At 37.9% G+C, this 25,712-nt stretch overlaps 1 protein-coding gene across 1 annotated transcript in view; it reads left to right on the forward strand.

Moving 5' to 3' along the window:
* The first annotated feature begins 12,511 nt into the window (after positions 1-12,511).
* Positions 12,512-25,712, forward strand: part of srbd1 (S1 RNA binding domain 1) — a 75,901-nt gene continuing 62,700 nt past the window's right edge. Inside the window, exons 1-8 of the mRNA XM_083539911.1 lie at positions 12,512-12,964; positions 13,051-13,306; positions 18,490-18,726; positions 20,342-20,508; positions 20,881-20,998; positions 21,092-21,230; positions 23,889-23,985; positions 24,234-24,390. Of these exons, the coding sequence (XP_083396037.1) occupies positions 12,900-12,964; positions 13,051-13,306; positions 18,490-18,726; positions 20,342-20,508; positions 20,881-20,998; positions 21,092-21,230; positions 23,889-23,985; positions 24,234-24,390 (1,236 nt within the window). The 5' untranslated portion in view covers positions 12,512-12,899. The remainder of the gene's footprint in view (positions 12,965-13,050; positions 13,307-18,489; positions 18,727-20,341; positions 20,509-20,880; positions 20,999-21,091; positions 21,231-23,888; positions 23,986-24,233; positions 24,391-25,712) is intronic.

The following is a 25,712-nucleotide window of genomic DNA, read 5'->3' on the forward strand; positions in this document are numbered from 1 at the left end:
CTCGCTATGGCAGCATAACTAAAAGGGAAAACCCTTTTAGGGAGAAAAGGGAGGTAACACAGACATGAGGGATCTCTGTGATAAGAGACGACCCACCACACCACCGTCAACAAACCCGAGTGAACGTCTGAATGTGAGGGGACGACAGCATACAAATATACCAGTTCACCAAACACTCTATATCCATGCTCCCTCCAGATCTGCTCCTTTACCTGAGAAAAATCTACTGATAAAAGGCTTGACTAAATAAATAAGTTTTCAACCTCGATTTGAACACTGAGACTGTGTCTGAGTCCCGAACACTGGTTGGAAGGCTGTTCCATAACTTTGGGGCTTTATAAGGGAAAGATCTGCCCCCTGCTGTAGTCTTCATTATTTGAGGAACCAACAGATAGCCAGCACCTTTTGATCTAAGTAGGCGTGGAGGATCATATTGGTACAGAAGTTCATTTAGATACTGTGGTGCGAGGCCATTAAGTGCTTTATATGTCAGTAGTAATATTTTATAATCAATGCGAGATTTGATTGGGAGCCAGTGTAGACTGATTAAAACAGGGTTGATGTGGTCATATTTCCTAGATCTAGTGAGGACTCTTGCTGCTGCATTCTGAACTAACTGAAGCTTATTTATGCACTTACTCGCACACCCAGACAGTAAAGCATTACAGTAGTCTAATCCAGAAGTAACAAAAGCATGAACTAGTTTTACTGCATCCTGTAAGGACATCATATTTCTAATATTTGCAATATTTCTAAGGTGAAAAAAGGTGATCCTGGTAATATTATTCACGTGAGACTCAAAGGAAAGACTCGAGTCAATAATCACACCAAGGTCTTTGACAGCCGTACACGCTGAAACAGAAACACCATCCAGAGATGCTACGTAATCGGAAAGTTTACTTCTAGCTGCATGTGGTCCTAGTAAAAGTACTTCCGTCTTATCTAAGTTGAGCAGAAGAAAGCTATGAAGCATCCACTGTCTAATGTCCTCTACACACTTCTCAACATTGTTAAGCTGATCTCGCTCATCTGGCTTTGCTGAAATATACAGCTGTGTGTCATCAGCATAGCAATGGAAGCGAATCCCATGTTTATGAATGATTTCACCAAGAGGCAGCATATATAAAGAGAAAAGCAGTGGGCCTAAGACAGATCCTTGAGGAACACCAAACTTTACCTCATAGAGTGTGGAGAACTCACCATTTATATCAACAAACTGATAGCGATCAGTCAAATAAGACCTGAGCCAAGAGACAGCTGTTCCCTTTATTCCAACAACGTTCTCAAGTCTAGCAAGCAGTATAGTGTGATCAATGGTGTCAAAAGCTGCACTAAGGTCGAGCAAAACAAGTAAGGAGACAAAACCCTAATCAGAGGCCAATAACAGGTCATTTACCACCTTAACTAGCGCCGTCTCTGTGCTATGATGAGGCCGAAATCCTGACTGATACATTTCAAAAATGTTATTCATAAGTAGGTGTGAGCAGAGCTGCTGTGCTACAACCTTTTCTAAAATTTTGGATATAAAGGGGAGATTTGATATTGGTCTGTAGTTGGACAACTGACATGGTTCAAGGTCAGGTTTCTTAATAAGGGGTGGATAACTGCCAGTTTGAAGGATTTTGGTACATAACCAGTGCTAATGAAAGAGTTAATTATTTTTAAAACAGGTTCAATTACCTCTGGAGCTATGTGTTTAAAGAAACTTGTAGGCAAGGGATCGAAAATGCAGGTTGATGATTTTGATGAGGAGATTAATGAAATTAAGTCATTCTCATGAATAGGAGTGAAGCTTTGTAGTTGATTGTCTGCTATAATTACACTGCTGTCTACAGGGTTACTTGTAAAATAATTTGGATTTATATTAACCGTCTGGATTTCTTGCCTGATGTTTTCAATTTTATTATTAAAAAAGTTCATGAAATCATTACTATCATAACCATGTTCTACAGGGGGACTATCGAGAGCATCCTGAGCAGCTGCATCACAGCCTGGTTTGGAACCTGCACAGTCTAGGATCACAAGACCCTACAGAGGATAATGAGGACAGCTGGGAAGATAATTGGATTCTCTCTCCCCTCTATCACAGACATTTACACCACACGCTGCATCTGCAAAGCCAACAGCATTGTAGACAACCCCACACATCCCTCAGACATTATTCACCCTTCTGCGATCAGAAAAGAGGTTCTGAAGCATTCGGGCCTCACATCCAGACAGTGCAACAGTTTTTTCCTTCAAGCTATTAGGCCCCTCACCACAGAACTGAACTATACATAACACACACACTCAGTGAACGGTGTGTTACTGAACTGTGCAACCTGAACTCAACACACACTCATTTCAGCTACTGTATATATGGTAGAAATGACAAAAAAAACTTCTCGACTTGACTTGAAGTTCTGTGATTTCATCCCACTGTACAGGAACATGCAATCTATGTTAATATGTCCCTAGGTGTGAGGCCAGGATTGGCTACAGATCTGTCCACAACCATGAACAAGATAAAGCAGTTAATAAAAATTAATTGATCAAGCAATATATTTAAATAAAAATTAAGTAGTTTCTTACATTCCCCAAAGTAATCTATTTATGAATATATTTATTCCATTTAGTATATTTAGTCCTTTTCCCATCTTTTTTGTGCAAAAACTTATTTTAAACTAGACATTTCTTATTGGCACAGAAGACAAGCAAACAGGTGTTCCATACCTGACATACCAAGCCTCTGTTTACAGTTTGCAATTCTCTGGTTGATGATATTGTTTTTGGTTTCCCGTTTTCCTGCTTCTAGTTTTGCTCTGTAATCTTTGCTGATTGCTTCTGCCTGTTTCTTGTTTACGGTTCTGCCCACTGATTTTGGTATGCTTGCATGTCTGTTTTTTTAGTGAGCGTTATTTGCAACTGCAAACCTTTTTGACACCTGACAGCATTTTCCACCTTTAGCCTGAATGCAGTATGTATCCTAAAATGGAAACAGGCACTAGCAGGTCAAGGACGACTGATTGGGAGCAGTCAGCATTGCCAAGATACAGTTAACCATCATGCTGGTCTTCTCATTATGTTCTACAGCTAGTCTTCCGCCTGAATAAATATGCAACTGACTCAGCTCAATGCAAAGAACTTATGCTGAAATGCTCTGTATACTTTTTTTAGGCAAAGCATAATCTCAAAATGTATTATATTCACACTGTTTGAATATTGAATATTGAAGCACTTACCTGGGCTACATTGGTTTACAATCAAGGAGTGCTAATCAAATGCTTTTTATAGAGCATTTTAAAAAAAATTTGATCATTCGCATTGCTTTTCTATTTTTGATCATGTCCACTGCTTTCATTTCATAGTGAATATCTTGATGCACAATTGTTGTGACTTATGTAAAGGCTTTGACTTAATGAGATGACCATGCTGAGATGATTAAGTGTCCCAGGCGTTCCGTATTGACCTCTACACTTGACTAGACTAACTCCAGAGTGAAAGGCATAGAGGTGAACCCAGCCATAGAACCCACAGTCTCACCCAAATCAGTCAAGCTAAGCTCACTTGTAATTAGCTATGTTTATTAGGGAGATACCATGGTTCTGCTGTGAGAGCCCAGTGCTATTCTCATGCTCCATCAAAGGTTCCACAGTCCACTATGTGTGATCCGAATCCGCTGTGAAGTCATAATCAATTTTAAATTGAGTTGCAAGTACTTATTCTATCAGACCTTTTCTATTAATATTAGGATAAGACTTTCAGAAAGGTTTCTCGATTGTTTCAGTGCTACGAGCACTCCAGAATTAATGGTAATGTCATTGTCCAAGCCTCCTCAACAAACTACACGTCAAAGTTCAGCCTCCCAAAACACTGAGAGATCAATTGCTGTACATTGCCATACCAACTGCCTCAAAATGCCTCTGCCCTTCTTGCAGAGTCAACCTCAGGAAATTCCACAAGTAGACCAAGAATTTACAAAGTCTTTGGCAAAGCTAAAGCAAATGGTTTGCCTCTGTACAAAACCTATGACTGTGCTGTTGAAGTTACTGCAGGTGGCTCTCTGCCCTGTAATTGCATCAATCCCATGTCAAAAAATACAAAATCATTAAAAAGAACTTTCAAAAAGGCCACCTTTGTCCATCTCTATCCACAACATTAGTGAGATTCTTATTTTTGGGAAAAAAGTAGACAAACATTGTCTATAGCTTGACTATAGCAGGTAGGGGTGTCCCTGACTAAGGATTTACATAGTTAAATTAGAATGATCAAAAGTCGACTAATATTTGAATCATGTGTGTGTGTGTGTGTGTGTGTGTGTGTGTGTGTGTGTGTGTGTGTGTGTGTGTTGGGGTGGGGGTCTGGACGATGACGATTTCAAGAAATAAACATTTTAAGGCCAAGATGTACAAAACATCACACAAAAGTTATAAAAGAAAATGTATTTCTGATCAATAAACTTAAAAGATAACAAAATAATTGTAGAAAGGCCACACTGCAGACAGGATTTGCATTTCACATGTCGGCAAATCTAATTAAATCGGCCAAATTGCCCGTGTGAGCGCGCTCTAAGTACAGCGCCTCGGTACACCGAAAAACAATCAAAAGAATATTCCTTCAGAGAATCTATAAGACATTTTTAAATATTTAAGTCCCTAACACCAAGATGCTCCTGTGTCGGTCACGGATAATGGAAAGTAAAACTTCAATCTGTCATGGGGGATTGCATTTATTCACGCATGTTAAAAATATTTATCTAAAGCTTTTTTCTTTTCACATTTTTATTTAAAGCATTGTCATAAGATAAGATAAGATAAGATATACCTTTATTCGTCCCACAGTAGGGAAATTTCTTTGTTACAGCAGCAATGGAAAGAAATAAAAATAAATGCAAATATATAAAAAGAATATACACATACTATAATATAGAGTATATACACAGTACAATGTATAAATACAAATAAGGGAAAAAAGTATGTATTGCAAGTAGTATTGCACACAGGTGGTATTGCACGTATTGCAGGTCATATTGCACACAGGTAATGTTATTACACAGTTAAACAGTAATAACAGTGTGTATTATGGTGACTGGTTTACTGGGAGAAGCTTTGATTGTAAAGTCTAATAGCAGCAGGGAGAAAAGACCTTCTGTAACGCTCCTTCAGACACTTAGGATGTAAGTAGGCTGTAATAATAATAATATAGGCTGTATAATATAATTGAAAACAGACATTGAGCCCCCCCATATAACCAAAATGGCATCCTCATTTCACAACACCTCTGTGAAGATTTAACTGTGATATTGGTAGTCGAATCAGGCTCCTCTCAAAGCATCGAATCTTTGACTATTCAGGGTCACCCCTACTAGCAGTTTGATGGAAATTACAGTAAAATTCAGTTCTAAAATGCCCATGTTTTCACTAATCCAGATTTTCACATTGTGCAAACCACCATAGAACCAGACAAAGAGCATGAGTCATGTGTAATACCATATGGACTTTTCTGCACTACAAAAGCTTTCCATTGCCTGATCAGTGACATACTTCAGGAAATATTGGGAAATTCTTGATCCACTTCCTTTCCAAGTTTCAAAGCTATGTATATGTAAAAGGAAAGAAATGTGAGTTCCATGTTGCAAATTATATTTCAAAGGGTTTGTGGCAGTCAAGGACTTGCCACAGTCAAAGTCAAAATACTAAATAAAAAGATTTGTGTTTTTTTTGCTTTGTAACTTTAACAGAAGGTTTTTTTTAGAGGATTCAGTTTCATTACTGCACCCTTATGTTTTTTATTTTCATTTTCATTTCCATTTATGATATTTGGCAGAAACCCTAATCCAAATTAACCTACAAAAGTCTTCGTCTTTGCTTTGAAGTCTCTATCAATAAATCCATTCTATTGCAATTTTGCCAGGATAATGACTAAAAATATTATCAGTCCAAAAGTCTAGTCTGAAAATATAAAGAATAATGTTCATGTCTAGGTCTAGGTCTAGGTCTAGTGTTTCTTTCTCTGTCATGTCTGTAGTGGAATTGGCAACAAACACTATTTCCCAAAATGCACCAAGTGCATAATTAGTGACTGAATATTTTACAATGACAGGGTGACACAATATGAAAAGAAAATTTCAGAAAAATAAATAAGCATAGATATTTATTGTGTTTGCACTAGATATTTAAGTAGTCATTCAAGTAAAAAATATATAATGCATCTAGAAAGTAGCTATAATGCCACCAATGTTAAAAGGAAGCTTGTTGACAGGATAGACAATTACACATACATGCACAAAATATTTAAAAGTATAAAAAACAATGCAACATAAACTGTAAACGATTGTGAAAACCCCTTGATGATGACTACAAGAAAAACCTTTCAATGTTGTAGCGATGTGTATCTCTATAACTGAGACCGATATGATTCGCATCTCGATGCATAACCAACAATACAATAAATTAAAGAAGCAGCTACCAATGCAATGCGGTATGATTCCCCCCATTAAGAGGCAGTGCGATCCGATTTGATTCAACATAACTGAAATTGAAAAAATATGATGTTATGCAATTCAAAATGGTTCAGCTAGTGCACTTTTATTTCTTTGGCTCGGACAGACAACAAATCATAAATTTACTTATGTGACTTCTGACTTCTAACACATGACTCTTTCACAAACAGGCCTTTTTAATGCAAAAATGCATGCATAAATAATCAGATGTTCTTTAGCTGTTCTGTCTCCAGGAAGATGCAGCTCTACCTCTGCCATGTTAATCTATATTAACAGTTTACTGAGGTGAAATCAATCAACATATCATATATTGATCACAAATTATTGTTTACTTTCTTAATAATAAAAGTATATCACATCTACTATAAATTATGTTAACACTTTTATGCCAATACATCGATGCATCAGTGAATCTTACCATCCGTACAATGTTTAATCATGTTTAATGCTTTTACAATCCATTAACCTTAGGCTATTGCTGAACACGACTGATCAGTGACAAAAGAAATGTTATTAGCTTAAGGCTACTCGTTGTGACAATATTTTGTGCTTAATGAACTCTTAAACTGCAACAGTATGAGTGCCAGTGAAAGGTCGTTGTGCCTCTTGCATCCACTTCCACTACAAGGCAAATGTGTGTGTGTGTGGACTTCTCTTGAGTCCTCTCCTCTGCACTCTGTCTCCTCTGCAGACCTCACTGTGTTACAGTGTTTAGTGTCCTGGATAACACTAGGATGTGTGGGCTGGTTTGTCCTCATTCACAATAAGAACCTGTGTGTCCACTGATCATTTCTGATTTAGGGTAATCGGAGCGTCAGTAATCTGATTGTAATTTAATAAAGTCGTCATAGGGCAGAGCACTACTGCAGGAGGGTAAATATTTTAATTAATCTTTCACTCTCTACTGTATGGCACCTAATACCCCATAAATTCTTCCTCAAAGCAAATATTTTTCAAAAGTGTTTTAAAACACGATTTAAAGAACTCAATACAAAATCTGGATATCATCATTAGCCAATTGTATAATAATAAAAATGTTGGCAATCAAGCATAATTTCCCCGTCATTTTTGGACGTACTTTATTGGGAGAGTTTAATCAATGCACCCAATTTGCTCGCACTCTTCCCCTCTCAGTTTTTGTATTCTGGATGCAAAGTCGAACAAAATGCGTTTGAGGCATAATTGTGTATCCACTAATTGTTCTCTTTGGAAGCGACACAAAATAAATTACATAACCCCCACCTACTCCCTTCTTCTCTCTTTTCCAGTGTTCAGGCTTTAATCAGGAAGAGGCCAAATATAGGTGTCAGACAGCGCAAGGTTATTCTCTATCACTATCTAAAAAGAAATACAGCAGTGATGGGGGAGAGGGGTGCAAAGAATAAAACCATCAATGGTTACTTAAAATAACGTAGGCGCGTTTTGGGTGTCTGAGGAAAAAAAGCTGAGTCCATTCTTTTTTTTGCTAAGCAGTTTTCCAGAAACTCTGAAATTTTCAAATAAATCATTTGCAATGAATCTCACAATGCCATGTATAATTTTAGTATTATTTTAAGGAGACATTTTAATACTTTATTAATTAACCAGCACCATCTCAATTATAAGATAAAGCCACATGCATTACAGGCAACTGTGTTACTCGGTCAGTTGCAGTAATAATGCAGTAATGTAAAGTGATGAATAAATGCAGCTTGAACTGAGCTTGTAATTGCTGAACATAAAACAGATAACTATAAACTTTTAAATTACTTTTTTCTTTATTTATTTATTAATGGAAGCACATGTTAAGCAAAAAGAAATCAAAGATCACCAAAGAGTATACGAATATATACAGAATATATACAGTATATATATATATATATATATATATATATATATATATATATATATATATATATATATATATATATATATATATATATAGAGAGAGAGAGAGAGAGAGAGAGAGAGAAAGAGAGAGAGTGTATGAATATATATATATATATATATATATATATATATATATATATATATATATATATATATATATATATATACTCTGTTTTTTAATGTCAATGTTTCAATATTTCTTTCAATTTTGACTTTCATTTTGTAGTCCAACATGCAAAATGCATTCCTATATAAATAAAAGATCATAAGACATGTTTCAAGCTATTTGTCCTTATTTTAAGCTTGTCATCATTATATAATCACTTATTATAACCTTTATTTAATGGAAGATATTGTTACCGTAGAATAACTAGAAGACTGATATTAGAAACATTGTGCAGTAATTGGTCTAATTTTAATTTTGGTTTATTTTACTCTTCTAAGATGCAAAACTATATAACTTTTACCACAATTAATTCTTTTTTACATGCTAAAACTATTGTTTAATTGAAATTAATTTACAACTAAGACATGAAATCACTTCTGTGTAACCTTGTAAAAACATAAGAAGCAGCAATGACAGCTTTAGCAATGCAGTGATTTAAGATCAGAATGTTCCAATCCAATGTTCCAACGAAGCCTGTACACAACTATTTAATATTCAAAGCTGCATATGATGCAACATTACATGCCATAACAGCCATATTAGAGTTTCTGGCTCTTTAGAGTAGTTCTGATGTAATTCAGCTGCATAACTGAGATTGTGTCAGTGTGGTTGTATGCAACCAATGGGTAAATATGAAGTACTTATCTATATTTTGACCTCCTTCAAGGTCTGAACAGCCCAGAACAAAGCAAAATGACCAGTGCAGACACAAAACTAAACTAAAACTCAGTATTTTGTATATTTTGTATATACACCCTTATATATATATATATATATATATATATATATATATATATATATATATATATATATATATATATATATATATCTTTATACATTCTTATACTTTATTTATCTGTCTTCTTTTTCTTTGTTTTATTTTTCTCCCCATCTTACTCCCTTATGCCGGACCATCGTAAAAAGCATTTCACTGCATGTCATATTTCATCTATGTATGTGTATGTGACAAATAAAATTTGATTTGATTTGTTTTGATTTGATGTTTGACATTTTCTGAAAATATTAATATTTTTCTGACATAATACCACATATAACACAAGGCTTTTTTAAAGAAGTTGACATTTTTTGAGTCTTAGTGCTAATATTTCCTTTGGTTTAAGCATAATTAGCTTCTAGTAATTTTGATTAATTGAATACTAATACTTCTTTCAACAAACTGATCTTCTGCTCTTCACTTCCTTCATGAAGTCAGCGCTGCTAGTTCTATCATTTCTTGTGAGCATTTATGATTTAGTTTCTGCCTTTGCACACCATCTGGTGGCAGCTCATCAACAATGTAAGTCATTCATAAGCTTCATTTCCTTAGCCTTTTAGTTTAGTTGTTCAACAAATGCCTTTGTTAAAAATCTCCTATATATGTAGCCTATATAGTATATTTTCACTGTCAATTTGTTGGCCCATCAGTAGATCTGAGTTGAACAATGCATTTTAAACCTGTATACTTTCTGAACACTAAGAGTGGCAGGAGTAATTTGTGATAGTAGGGTATCTGCGAGAGTGAAAGGGTAAGTTTATAGGACTGTGGTGAGACCTGTGATGTTGTATGGTTTAGAGACAGTGGCATTGAGTAAAAGACAGGAGATGGAGCTGGAGGTAGCAGAGCTGAAGATGTTGAGGTTTTCATTGGGAGTGATGAGGATGGACAAGATTAGAAATGAGTTTATTAGAGGGACAGCGCATGTAGGACGTTTTGGGGACAAGATGGGGGAGGTGAGATTGAGATGGTTTGGATATGTGCAGAGGACGGACATGGGGTATATTGGTAGGAGAATGCTGAGGATGGAGCTACCAGGAAGGAGGAACTGAGGAAGACCAAGGAGGAGGTTAATGGATGTGGTGAGGAAAGACATGCAGGTAGTTGGTGTAAAAGAGGCAGATGTAGAGGACAGGGCGGTTTGGAGACGGATGATCCGCTGTGGCGACCCCTAATGGGAGAAGTCGAAAAAAGAAGAAGAGCCTTTGTCATCTACAGTGCAAGTTTTGGAATTCTCAATGTTGGTAATCACTTTGGGGCAGGTCATTTATACTGCAACATCAATGACAAATAAAACAGGTAATCATGGGTACAATCATGATGCAGAGCAGTCCCATGTACTGTACATTAGCAATTTAACAAATGCTAATCATTATTAAGTCAACATTCAGAAATACATTTTCAATTCAAACTGAATATGACTTACTATTTATTTGTGGTTTAAAAAAAGGGAACTGAAATCAGTGATAATAGAGACTCATTGGGGCAGGACTCATGCTGCCATTTTTGTACATTTGCAACAACATCAACAACAACAACATTTGCAGTGAAAGAAAAAAAACAGGCAGGAGAGTTAATGACAGAATAGTCAAACTGTGCTGGTTTGCAAAAAAATACTCAGCAAGTGGTTTGTTTTATAACAAGCAATCGAGAAATTGTACTTATATTTTTTTTAAAGCCTAAGTGCAATAAGTGTATGATGTCCAGAATGGTTTATTGTTGTTTGGTTTCTGTTTGGTTTATAGTTTCATTTAAAAATTTGTAAAAAGAAATAATAATACAATTAATTTTCAACTGAGACATATCACGTTTATGTACTCTTGCGCAAACCTAGGAACCATAGCATAGGAGTGCATAGGAACGCTTAATATTCATAACTGTTTAATATTCAAAGCTGCTAATGATGCAGCATCACAAGCCATAACAGCCATATTAAAGTATTTAATATCTGGTGTATAAATTACATTGTGTCTGTCTAGATGTATGTGTCCAACAGGTAAATAAGAAGTACTTATCTATATATTGAAATGCCTAGGAGAGGAAAGAAAAGATTATAGAATGGATAATGTTGAATTGGAAATGTACTTTATGTGTTCATGTTTCTTGTGTAAAAACTGGATAAAAGAGCAACGAAGTAGTCTTTGTCCTGGACTAGTTTTAGTGTTTTTTATTGTTGTTTTTAAAATGAGCCGAAAATGTTGCTAAAACCTGCCAAAACCACGTGTTTCTTAATCAAAAACAGTTACACAAAGATATGTTTAAAACGGCCAAAATGAATGTTTAATCAAATGTAAGTCGATTCGAGAAGACCTGTGTACTTACGGTTCTTTGAGTATTAATGTTGTCCATTTCACCAATAAATATATATAAATACAGTATATGTACAGTTGCTGTAGAATATAATTCTTCCTTTTTATATGTTACAAGAAAGAAGTAGATTTTTCCTTTTTTTTTTTTTATAAATCTTAGTTGGTTAAATATATTATTTCTTTTCAATTTTACGACATTTGGCAGATGTCCAGAGCGCATTAATACAACTAAGACTCTATTCAGGGGTCCATGAGTGGCAGTTCGGTGTGACTGGGTTTTGAACTCATGACCCTCAAAATCAACAGCCAGTGTTTTAACCACTAAGCTAAACCACTTTATTGTCATTGCCCAGTACATGTCCACAGCACCGAAATGCAGTTTACATTCTATCAAACGTGCAAATAGTAGCAATTTTGCAAACTGCCAAAAGAAAGTGCAGATACATATATAAATATATGTACAACAAATAAATAAAAAGGCTCTGGACAGTGTAAACATGTGCAGAAGCTGATAAATAAGTACACTAAGATTGTATATGTGTATGAAATTTTATTAGCGCCAGATGTGTGTAAGGCACAATATACAGTATATGGAGAGTGTGGAATGCATAATTTATACATCTTTCAAACAATAAATTATATATACACTATAGAATATGTACATTGTATGTACAAATGGTTTACAGAGTGTATATCAAGATGATATATGATATGCAGATAATCTAGGAGATACACAGTTAGGAATTCATGATTATATACAGATATAATTATCCATAGATAGTACAGAATGTACAGAGTGGAGCAGAACTGCATGAATATTTCTGGAAGTTCAATGAGAAACAAAAAGGACGTCTGGCCAACACTCCATTCCAGTAGATGGTGGTAATGCGACAAAAAACAAACACCAAAAAAAAAAAAACAAAGAAAGAAAAAGGGAAAGAAGAAGAACCCGTACTACATACTTCTACACTAAATAGTACATATCAGTAATATGCGATATGCTACTGAACAGTATGAATCTTAGATTTAGTTTGTAGATTGTCCAGGTTGCTGGCAGCTCGCTGCACAAAATCAGAATGAAAAAAGTGACAATTCAGCCAGGATTCAAATATAAGCATCTCAACATAATATCTAGTACGCACGCTTTCTTATGCATATGCTAACTAGTTGTGGTGGCTCAGCGCTGAATTTGAACGTTGTGATACAGTAGCATCTGATCTGTTTACTACAACACACGGCTGATCCTTATAGCACACGTGTGCTTTCCGATTGCATAAATCTGCCCATTGCAATAGGAAGATGCTGCGGAATCGGAGAGCAGTAGCGCTTAAAGAGTATAAGGAACCGACTACAGACGATGACTGGTGAGTATATTCACCTAAAACTTTATTATGAGGTTAGAAAAGCACGTATTTAGAAGTAATCAAATGTCAATAATACTTTAATGCAGCAGAGAGAGCGAGGAGGAGGAACCGGAGGAATGGCAGCCAGAGGAGAAAACCAGAGGAAGAGGAAGGAGGAAGAAAGAAGAGACAAGTGACAAGAAAGCAGTTACTAAACGAGCAGCCAAACCTAAAGAGCCAAAACCAAAGGTTGAGAGGAAGCCTAGAGCTCCAAGGTGTATTAAGGCCAAGAAGAGTGTCGAGAAAGCAGAAGAGGAAACCCATCAGGATGAAACAGTGCCACAAGTACGGGTTAAGGAAGAGGTATGGTTGTGTGTATTCTTCTCATCTCAGATATATAAGTGGACATTCATGCACAATATAATGATAGGTTACATAATGTAATCCCGGGTTCTATGATAACGGAGTGAGGTGTTTCACTATGGGAATCGCTTTGGCTGTGACCAACTACTGAAGCTCCTATGATACCACATCTGTCTTGACAGGCAGGTCGACCTGAGATCAGGCTCCACCCCACCTTTAATACTCAGGTTGACAATATCATTGTAGCGAGATTTCTGCCACGGCTGACAGCAGTTGAACTATCTCGGCAACCCAGTATCTGGATGCCCAGCGTGGCGCTATCAGAATCAGTGACAAGCCCAGTTCGCTGACTCTGACTAGAGTAGGGGAAATGAAGCTCAAGTCATATAGAAGGACGTTCGGCCATGGGTGGGCTAAAGCGTCCACACCCAACCGTGCCTTTTTGTCCTTTAGAGAGAAGTACAGAGGACACTTAGCATTTTCTTGCGAGGCGAAGAGATCTACGGCAGCCGGCCGTATCTCTGCCATATCTGCTTTACCACTTGGGTGTGCAGCTTCCATTTCCCGTACAGGGGGTTTCCCCAGGACAATAAATCCGCACCCCTGTTCCACACGCCTGGGACATGAGTGGCTTTGATGGTTAAGAACCTTCTGCCTCACCACATTATCAGTTTTCTTGCCAACTGATGCAACTGGAGGGAGCGTACGCCTCCCTGCTGGTTGATGTAAGCGACCGCTGTGGAATTGTCGGTTTTTACTAGGACGCTAGAAACACTGCCAACAGCTCCAAGTAGTTTATATGTCTCAGGATTAGCTGTGGAGGCCAAACGCCATTCACAGCTCTGCCCATTAGGGTCGCTCCCCAGCCCACTAGGGATGCATTCGTCGTCATAGTGACTCTCGACGTCACCACCCCCAAGGGAATCTCTGACCGAAGAGTTGCAGGATTTTCCTATTAGCGGAGCGATTTGACACTTACTCTAACCCATCGACTGAGATGTCGCCGCGGACACAACCGCAGATGCGTAACCCAACGCTGAAAATCTCTCATCATGAGAAGTTCCAAATTTACTACAGAAATTACCGAGGCCATTAAACCCAGCATCCATAAGCACACTCTGAACGGGACCATAGTCCCTGTCTAAAAACGAGAGAGACACTGTATGAGAGATGCAATTCTCCGCTCTGTCAGCGTGATTCGATAGTAGAGGGAATCTATACTGAGCCCTAGATATTCCGCGCACTGTGCGGGTTTCAAGCGGCTCTTTTCCCTGTTTATTCTGAATCCTAAGCTGTAGAGATGCGTGACCACGCTCTCTGCATCTCCGATCGCTCGCTCTCTTGATGAGGAGCATATCAGATAATCGCCTATACACGACAAATTTCGTATCCCGTTGTTCCTCAACTGTAAAAGAGCCGCTTCCACACATTCGATGAAAGTTCTCGGAGCTAGAGACAGTCCGAACAGAATGGTTTGAAACTCGTAGGCAGTGCCTCTGTGTGCAAAAAAAGGACCTCTGTATACTTCTGTTCCTCTTTGGGCGCGCGTAAACGAATGCTTTCCCCATGGTTCCGAGCCGTCCGATCTCGGACGCTGGCCAACATGCTGCCCGCCGAAAGCCGGTCTCGCACTCCTCGCACCCACCGCTCTCCCTCTCGCAGCCGTGGCTGCAGCAAAGCCCTGTTGCGCTGGCTGTGACGGTGGTTTTGGTGTCAGCTTGCGTGGTAAACAGAGGTTGAAAGCTTCATCCTCTTCTTTCCTGAGAGTGCTGTTTTTTCTTTTTTTCTCGAGAACTGGACCAAGCAGCGTCCATCACCTCCGCTTTCTGCGTGTCACCCAAGCCTGACAGGTTCAGCCATAACGCTCTCTCGTCTTACACAGCTAAGCCCATCATGGGGCCGCAGCCCTAAACCGCGCCTCGTGAAGAGCACAGAATAAGGTCATTCGCCACGCAAATCTCGTCCCCGAGTCCCAGGTTGGGCACTCCCACGTCGAGCTGCTGCTCCATCTCCTTCAAAATCTCTGCCTGGTACACGGACAGTAAAGTCCCAGTGTTCAGCGAGCACACTGACTGCACTGCATATTTGTACGGCCTCTAATGAATGGACGCCATCAGTCTTTCCATTTTGCTTGGCAGCGAAATTTGAGAGGAGGCAGAAATAGAGCGGCGACTCTACTAGGCCACCGACGACTCTACTGCTGGGTGTCCGGCCAACCCAAGGTCGTTCCTTCTCCTCCACGAGGAGGTTAGCAAACAGAGGAGGCATGATCAGTAATTCGGTCTCCATTGAGTCCGCCCAGCTCGTGGTAGCTCGCAGCTGATGGTCGACGGCCGTGGATATTGCGGTAGCACCGGACAGACATGGGTCTTGCTTGTGGGTCCGCGTGGACGTTTGAGTGTGCTTCGGGCCCATGCACGCGATGCACATCAGGTGAGGGTCCCTGCCCGAGATGGTATATGGTATGCAACATCCCTGATCTTGGACACATTCCCCTTGGCGGGGGGATGACCGCTGACATGGCTGAGTATGGAGAAAATCAAGACTCGTCACAACACATTAGTCTATCGATATTTGTAGGGTAGTAAGCCATTTCGTAGACTTTGCCTTGACACGTAAAGCCTTAGTTAGCGTGATGCCACTAATTCCTTACCGTGTAGTTTACTACCCGATAGGCTGAAAAAGGAATAGCGCGCCTCGACTCGGACACTGTACCGAGTTTTGCGATGTCGCTCAGCACGATCCTGTATGACTGGTCGCGTTTGCCGGCGGAATCCAATGATGGCTGAACAGTTTAGCAAAAACCAGCAGGAAACTGGATGTGCTGAGAGAGCTTGACGTAGTCCCTCATGGGAAGAAAGCGCAGATGAGGTGTCATAGGTCCGTAGTTGGTCACGCCCAAAGCAATTCCCATAGTAAAACACAGAGCGAAGTTAGATAACATAAAACATCTGCCCTGCATGGAATTATGCTTTTTTTTTTTTTTTTTTTTTAGATAAAACAACGTTTGTTAATTCGTCGCCATCATCACCGCAGAGGTGGCAAAAGTCCACACATCCTTCACTATAATTTTTTACTCAAGTTAAAGTAAAGACGTTTGGGCTCTGACATGTACTTAAGTAAAAAGTAACCATTACTACTACCAGTTTTAGTGTCATGCTGGTAACTGGACCTCACATCATATTAACATTAGGGCTGTCATTCGATAAAAATAAAATATTTAATCGCATGATTGTCATGAGTTGACTCACAATTAATCGCAACTTAATTGCACATTTTCATCTGTTTTAAATGTACCTTAAATTAATACTTTTCATTTTTTAAAACTCTAATCAACATGGGAATGGACAAATATGGATGCTTAATGCAAACATATGTTTAATTATTAGTTTGGGTTTAACGTGAATGAGACAGAGGGAATCAGCGATGTGACTAAGAACAAAAACATTCCTGATCACCTGATCATCATCATCATCATCTTTTCTCTGCTTGTGTTCTATATGGTGGATGTTCAGCCTGGATACATTCATTAGGTAACAAAATTTGAAATTCGTTTTGTATTAATATAATAATTAGGGCTGTCAAAATTTACGATGTTAAATTTAATTGAACGTCACTAATTTCATAAACGCGTGATCAATGCAGTACGCATTTCTGTTTAACCATTTTTATTAAACATCTAAATAAACAGAGAAGGAAAGAGTACTGAAATATTCTACTCAAATCAAAGTATTTTTACTTCAATGAAATTCTACCTAAGTACAAGTAGAAAAATTTAACTATATATGAAACTCAAACTAGTTCTGTACTTTCGCAGCAGCAAAAAGAAATCTCCTGTTTTAATTTAATTTATGATAGTAATTAAATTCGCAAATGCAGATTCAGAATACAGACAGTGATCGCACACAGTGAACAACTTTCCATTTGACAGCATTTCGCTTTCAGCTGGTCTGCATCTCTGACGTCTGTCTTGTCCATTCCACTTTTTTGTTTCTCTAGATTTTAGTGCGTTTTTTTCTCCTGCACATCAATCAAACAGTACAATAGTTTTTGGGGGCCTCATTTTTATTTATTTATCTTTTTTGCTCAGTAATAGATGTGAATTAAAAAAAAAGTTAAGCACAATACTTTAAACATAAGTTAAAGTGAAATAACAGATTAGAAAAAATACTTTAAAAAGTGGAAGGACACAAAAAAAACCCCTCAATTACAATAACTCAAATAAATGTAATTTATATATATATAAAAAGCTCAAATACCACTGACTGACTCACTCACTCATCACGAAATTTCAAAAACCACTGAACGGATTGCAATGAAATTTGGAACATACCTTCCTCTTGGGTCTTAGGTGCTCACTAAGAAAGGGTTTTGAAAAATTCGCCCTGGATCGGGGCTAACTCGCGAAAAACGCGATTTCTCACGCATTGTAAATTCTTCGAAATAACATTACGGATCCTAATGAAACTTACTACATTGTTTCTTATTAGATGTTAGATGCACGATAAAAATGATTTTCAAAGTAGTTTGCCCTGTATCGGTACTACAAAGGGGTAGTACGTTATTTGTTGACGTTACGTTCTGATCTCTGATCATCCAGTCCTGCTCAGTGCTTACTGCTTATTGCCATATTGCTTAGCATTCTGCCTTCCGTAGCGAAGCACGGGTACTTTCAGCTAGTATATATGTAATATATATATATATATATATATATATATAATATAGTATGGTTTAGAGATAGTAGCATTGACTGAAAGACAGGAGGTGGAGCTGGAGGTAGCAGAGCTGAAGATGCTTTCATTGGGAGTGACGAGGATGGACAGGATTATAAATTAGTTTATTAGAGGGACAGCGCATGTAGGATGTTTTGGACACAAGGTGAGGGAGGCGAGATTGAGATGTGCAGAGGAGGGACATGGGGTATATCGGTAGGAGAATGCTGAGGATGGAGCCAACAGGAAGGAGGAAAAGAGGAGGAGGTTTATGGATGTGGTAAGAGAAGACATGCAGGTAGTTGGTTTGAAAGAGGCAGATGTAGAGAACAGGGGGTATGGAGAATAAATATATATATATATATATATATATATATATATATATATATATATATATATATATATATATATATATATATATATATATATATACATATACACACACACACTGCTGGTCGCTGTGTTTTCCAGAGGCAGTCCATCAGCATGGACAGAGCGTTTAGTGCAAATGCTATTGGGCATGAAGAGCCATCATCCAGTGCACAGCTCCATACGGTGAAAAATGAGGAACCTGTGGATGACTTTACCTTCGATGAGCCTGTGAGGAAAAAGCAGAAGACCACCAGTGCACCTCAGGGCAAAGCCGTCAATCACAAGTATGCGCACACTTTACGGGATGAACTGCAGATGGACTGGGACCCGATTCAGGTGAGTTCTTAATATTGAAGTCATGGATGTTTGTGTTTAGTATTTATTAAATAACAGGATTTAACTGACATTTATTACTGTAATAAAAGTAAGATTTTTCTTGTTGTGGTGGACATTTTAAGGATTCAGTTGGCAAATTTATTCGAAAATGCTCATATACAACCAGTCAAAAGTTTGGACACACCCTCTTATTTAGTGTTATTCATTTTGAATTGTTTTTAACACTGTTTATTAATACTTAGGACATTGTAATTATGACATAACAAATATGGAATTATGTAGTCAACATGTTAAACAACCTAGAATATTTTTTATATTTTTGAGTTTTAAGTTTTTTGCTTTGATGATCGTTTTGCCCTCTCTTGCCATTTTCTAAGTCATCGTCAAGAGGTAGTCACCTGGAATAGTTTTCAATTAATCTTGAAGGAGCTCCCAGAGGTGTTGAGTCCTTGTTGGCTGCTTTTCCTTCACTCTTCGGCCATCCCAAACTCAACTGGATTTAGATTGGGTGATTGTGGAGACCAGGTCATCTGATGCACCACTCCATCACTCTGCTTCTTAAACTGATAGCTCTTACATTAGCTAGAGTTGTGCTTGGGGTTAGTGTCCTGATGAAAAACAAATGATGGTCCCACTAAGTGGACAAGAGATATTATGGTATATTGCTGCAATTTGCTGTGGTAGCCATGATGGTTAAGTGTGCACAAAACACCCCATACCATTACACCTCATCTTCCATGTTTCACAGTGGAAACCACACATTCAGGAACCGTCTTTTTACCCTTTCTTTAAGAAAGACGTGGCACTTAGAACCAAAAATCTCAAAAGACTCACCAGATCAAAAGACAGTTTTCCACTGATCTAATGATCATTCCTTGTGCTTCTTTCCCATGCAAGTCTTCTGCTTGCTGTTTTTCCGAAGTAATGATTTCTTTGCCGCAGTTCGACAATAAAGGCCTGAATGGCACAATCTCCTCTGAACAGTGAATTTTGAAATGTGTCTGCCACTTGAACTGCGAGGGTTTGAATCTGAGATGCTGTAAATCAGTGGTTCCTGCTACTGGAAATTTCTTATAACTTATCCTTTGCAGCAGAGGTAGCTCTTGGTCTTCTTTTCTTGGGTCGGTCCTCATTAAAACCTGTTTTATCATAGCTTTTAATGGTTTTGGCTACTGTGCTTTACTGTGATTTAAAGTTCTTCAGATTTTTCGGATTGACTGACCTTCCTTTGTCAGTCAATTTTTTATATTTTTCATATTTTCATAAACTAATGATGGATCTTTTCTCTTTGCTTATTTCTCTAAATGTTTCTTGCCATAATAAAAAGTATTTAATAAAAGTTGTAGAAGCACTAATCGGGCTATTTTCTCTGCACAAGAAAACTGATCTAAAGCACAAAAGAAGGCAAGAAATTTTTAGAAACGAACTCTTGACAAGGCACAGCTGTGAATTGAAAACCGTTCCAGGTGACTACTTCGTGAATCTGATGGCAATAGCGGTCATTTTAAGTGTCTGGTAATACTATGATTTGATCAATTATTGCACATGCGCTTCATTATAACAGCAAATTCTAAAAGGTTTGTATGTTATGTGTAAACACTTTTCCCCCGAAAAGGTTTTAACTGAGAAAACTGGAGTGGAGCAGTGGGTTTGTGGTAACATTGCACAGCTCCTGCGGGACGAGAACACCCTCCCGTTTATTGTCCGCTATAGGAAAGAGCTGATCAACCATCTGGATGCGGACACTGTGAGGGACGTGCAACTCGCTTTGGAGGAACTCTGGTGAGTCTGCTGTTGTAATAGTCTGAAGATGTTCAGGACTACAAAATTCTACAGGATCAGATGTACTGGTAATAAAGAAGAGTTTTGGGCTTGGTCAGACATCCATTGTGAAATGCTGTTGTACAGGTACACAGGTATGTTTCTTAAAAGAACATCTTGCAGTAATTTCTTTTTGCATCATTAACTGCTCGTTGTATGTTTTCCCCAGAAAAGATTTAAACACTACATGTTGCACATTAAAATCATGAAACATCTTTTTGATCTCTAGGTCTGACCCTATTAAACACATTTTTAGTGCAATAAGTGAATGAGGAGATGCATTTCAATGGCTTAAAATGCTGTACTTTATGCATTTAATGTGGTGTGGTTTAGCGCCGTCGCAAAGAAATGCCAGTCCGTCATCCAAACCCTGAAGAAAGACGGCTGTTTGACCTCTGAACTTGAGCAAACTCTGAAGGACTGCAAAAGTGCTGATGAACTGGAGCATGTGGTCAGGAAACAATAACTCGTATTCACTGTTTTATCACAAAATATTTTTTACTCACATACCGAATTTCGCAAACGTGCCATTTTTAAATTACAGTATGCACCATATAAGAAGGGCAGCAAGTTGTCAAAGGCAAGACGAGCCAAGCAGCTTGGTCTAGAGACTGGAGCCCAGGCTCTTCTACAGTCACCACAAACACTTGATCTGCACTCATATATTCAGCCGAACACTCAAGGTAGGAAGATTATTAATAACTGTTATATTTGCATTGTACTTACGCACTCATAGAGGCATGTTTGTGTACACAAGAATCATTGTGTGCACTGAGGTGGGTAATGGTTCTCTATCTGGAGCATTCAACGCATATATCCGTTAGGGCAGGGGAACAAACCGCATAAAGCAAGGTTTCCAATTTTGCAACGTTTTTTCCCCCAGAATGTTCCAGATCAATAAAGAGAACTAACTAACTTGTGCTTCATTTACAGATCTTTTATTTCTTCTCCCCAAACTGAATGCACTCGTGAGCTTATTTGTTTATAGTGGATATGGGAGTTTTGATATGTTTTGATCTTTGGCTCTAAAAAGTTGCTTTAGATTAAACGGTTTATATGTGGATCATAAGTGTAGGTGGGTGGGGGGGTCCTAATGCTATTGAATGAATTTATTTACACTGTATTCTGTTGCTAAACATGGCCAAAGTAAAAAAAAAAAAAAACAATTTAGACGTACAACTTCCGTGTTTGTATAAGTTTTGGGAAGCGATTTTCGAGTTCGGCCCTTCATGACGTCATGAAGGGTTAAATTTTTTTGAATGAAGGAAGAGTGCTCACACACATTAATGACTATTGAGTTTTTATGGTTCCTGTTTTATTTATGTCAAAGTCTTGGGTTGCACAATTCCATGTATTTTTTTAATACGAGACAATAGAGATTAAGAACACAATATACAGAGTATATAACAGATCAGTAATGTACAAAGTGTAAGAGTGTATGGTAGCGCTAATAGCAGTATTGTGTGCCACATAATATAAAGAGGTTACTTTTAGACTTTTGTACAATATACAGCAGTAATTGTGTGTGTGTGTGACATATGGGGATGAAATGATGTTTCTGTTTTTAATGCAGTACTTATAGATATGAAGCAGGGCATATAATTAAGGTCAGTTGTTAATGAGGGTGTTTGCCTGAGGAAAAAAAATCTGTTCCTGTGCCTGGCAGTTTTTCTGTAGCACCTGCCAGGAGGGAGGAGTTGAAAGAGGTTGAGTACAGGGTGTAAAGGGTTAGTAGTGATTTTTCCTTTCCGTTCCCTGTTTTTTTGTTAACTAAGGTTTTTTCTGTTTGCTACAGTCTTGTTTCTGCCCTGTTATGCTGCTCCAAACCAGATGGTTATGGACGTGCACAGGACTGATTCAATTACTGCACTGTAGAACTGTAGCAACAGCTTCTGTGGCAGACTATACTTTCATAATTAGCGTACAAAGAACATCCTCTGATGGGCCTTTTTCAGAATGGAGTTTTATGTTGGACTCATATTTCCGTGCTAGTTCCCAGAAACATGAACGTCTCCACAGATGATACAGAGCTGTCATATATTGTGAGAGGGAGTAGAGTAGAGGGGTATTTCCACAATTATTTCCACAGTTTTGAGCATATTTACATAAATATCACATCAATTTGTTTAAAACTTCGTTGTGCTGTGTGTAAGCTATTGTGCAACAAAATGATACTAAAAATGAAATCAAATGTTAAAAAGGTCATTAAAAAAATCTTTATTAGTTTGCATGTCAGCTTATGATCAAACAAAATGATTATTTGTTTGTATATGATAAGTTTATTTACATTTCCCCAAATTTCCGATTCATTCCTAACAATTCTCATTCATTTCTGTTAATTCCAACAAATTTCTGGTAAATGTACAACTTGGAATATTTCCAAAATCTTGTACTTTTCTCTCCAAAGTATGTACAGTATGTCTGTGTAAGTATCATAGTCCTTTTGTCATTGTTGAAAAACCAGATCTTCAAAATGTTAATTCATGTTGTCAGTATGATGGCGTATGGTTTCCTTATTTTCTGATCTAGACTATGGTTTGAATTACACTGATTGAAAATAGAGAGGAGAAAAGTAGACATGTAGATATGTTCAGGAGACCAAGTGGAAAGGGTGTAAGAGTAATTCTATAAGTCTGTTTTTGCAATTAGCAAAAGAGCAATAGCAGCAATCCAAAACAAGATGTGCAAAAACGGCATGTAAACAGTTCTTAGTATTGAAATGATGTAATATGACAAGACATGGATGTGTGAAGTGAGTACGATTGTGTGTTTGAGACCGGGTTGTACAGATCAGTCACACAGGTGTGTGTGTGTGTGTGTGTGTGTGTGCACGTGAGATTCAGTTCAGTTCTGTGTTGAGAAGCCTGATGTAGTGTGTCCGAGGGGTGTGTTGGGTTGCTTAACCATATGCTGTTGACTTTGCGGATGCAGCATGCGGTGTAAATGTCCGTAATGTAGGGGAGAGAGACTCTGATGATCTTCTCAGCTGTCCTCACTATCCTCTGAAGATGTGCCAAATTATTTGCGATGTGACGAATTCTATTGATTACATTCAATTAAATACATAGAAATTTTTTTGATTCAGTCACTAGAGGGCAGCAACGTACTGTAACAAGTTCATTCTTTCAGCAGCATTGCCATTGCTGCTATTAGTCGGCACAGATTTGTTGATCTTTATATATATATATATATATGAAATGAAGCGCTCAAATAATAATTTATTTGTTTCGATTATGTCCTCTTCTGCAGTTATACCATGTAATGTATTTTTAAATGTTTAAAAGGGTATGCAGTTTGCCAATAACTCACTAAACAACTAATCTGAAATTTGGGGTCCACAGGTTTGTCCAGTCTTGAGGAGGTTGCCACAGGTGTCGAGCAAATTCTAGCTGATATGATTGCTAAAGACAGCGAGACACTGGCCTACATCCGATCGCTGTGAGCCACACCTTTGCTTCTACGTTAAAAATTTATGTTTCTTTTATGTGTGCAACTTGTACCTAATTTGCTACTGCATTTCTCTTCACATGCATTTTGCACCCAAATATATCAATCGGTTTTTGCGTCACCATCATCGACATTGCATTTAACGGGTTATGACTTGCCATATAATGTTTCATTTTATTCACCATAAACCGTATCACATCAAAACGTGTATGTTTGGGTGCATTTGTGTCCCCTCGCAGGTGTGATAGGAGTGACGTGACAATCCAATCTACGGTGTCTAAAACGGCGCTTAAAGAGCAGCAGCAGGCCGATCAGAAGAGCAAACCGAAAGACATTTCTAAATTCAGCTTGTACAGTTCATTTCGTTGTAGTGTGCAGCGAATCCAGCATCACCAGGTACAGAGCCAGCCTTTCCAACTCTCTTTATAGTCTTGAGTCAAGAAATGCAATTTTGAACTATCGCTCGATTTTCACTTGAATTGAGTACGAATCTGACCTGTGGTGTTAACTATGGGTCAAAGATTTTACCGATACCCATAGCTAGGTTGGGTTGTGCTTTGCAATAGATTTTTAATATGGATACAACAAGAAATCTGCGTTGGCAAATACCATAAGCAGGTAATTTTTTTCAGTAATTTATTTCATTTATTTCAAATGAAGACCTCATGAATATTCCTCCGCTCTGATTCTGATTTCCACCTCCCCAAAACACTACATAGACACCAATAATCTGACTCTCTTGTTGCTTTGGACATGATTAATCGGCTTGTATGATGCTTTGCTTATTAGAACTTTTATAAAACCCTAATTCATTGTATTTATGTATAAAAGTGTTAAAAGCAAAAGCCACATTGTCTATAATTGAATAAAATGTATTTTCAAATTTTGACATTTTAAACCTTAAATAAAACAAGGTTGTACAGTTTTTCAACAGTAAAACTTATTTAAATATCCAAAATATAAAAATTTAATAAAAAAAAAAAACATAAATAATAATAAACACAAGAATTTAGTTGTACTGGTCTAAATTTCACATGAGGAAATTAGAACATAAACATGACGGTAATTAGATATTAAGAAGCAGCAGTTGTTGATGCATTAAAAATAATCAATAATAAACAAACAACGAATGTGACTGTCTGGTACAGAAGAGAACAGACGCTCGGATGGCGTTGAGGTGCCTGGGATACAGAAGCAGGATTTAGCTACTTTGGCCTAATGGGCAATTAATCTCCTTACCAATCCAAAGGGTTTTTTCCTTGGGCCCCTCAACAAATAAGCCAGGATTTAGCTTCTGTTCCTATGGCTGAGGTGGTTGTTTTCATTCTTGCTGTACGTGATTCAGTTTGCTCTTTAGCCTGCACAGTTTAAATTTTCTCAGGTGACAGAAATCTTAGTCTTTTAAACCTTAGGTCCAAATCAGAAGAGAGAATCACAGGATTATCTACCTGTTCAAAGAATTGCTCCCATCTGTTTTGAAGCTGCTCAACTGCTGTGGCTTGGAAGGACTTCACTGGAGCTGACTCAAGGCATCACCTTGAGGAGAATTACATATTCCTGCCTGCTCATAAACACAGTTGCACACTCTAAAGGCTTAAGAGCAGTGGAAAGTTATTGTTACAGTGTTTAAGATATCTTTCAATGGCTGTTTTCTTTAATGCAGCATCAATCACCAACTGCAAGGTGTGGCCAGCATAGCCTACAGTATACTGGTCCAC

The sequence above is a fragment of the Silurus aristotelis genome (assembly GCF_946808225.1).
Source record: "Silurus aristotelis genome assembly, chromosome: 4".
NCBI lineage: Eukaryota > Metazoa > Chordata > Actinopteri > Siluriformes > Siluridae > Silurus > Silurus aristotelis.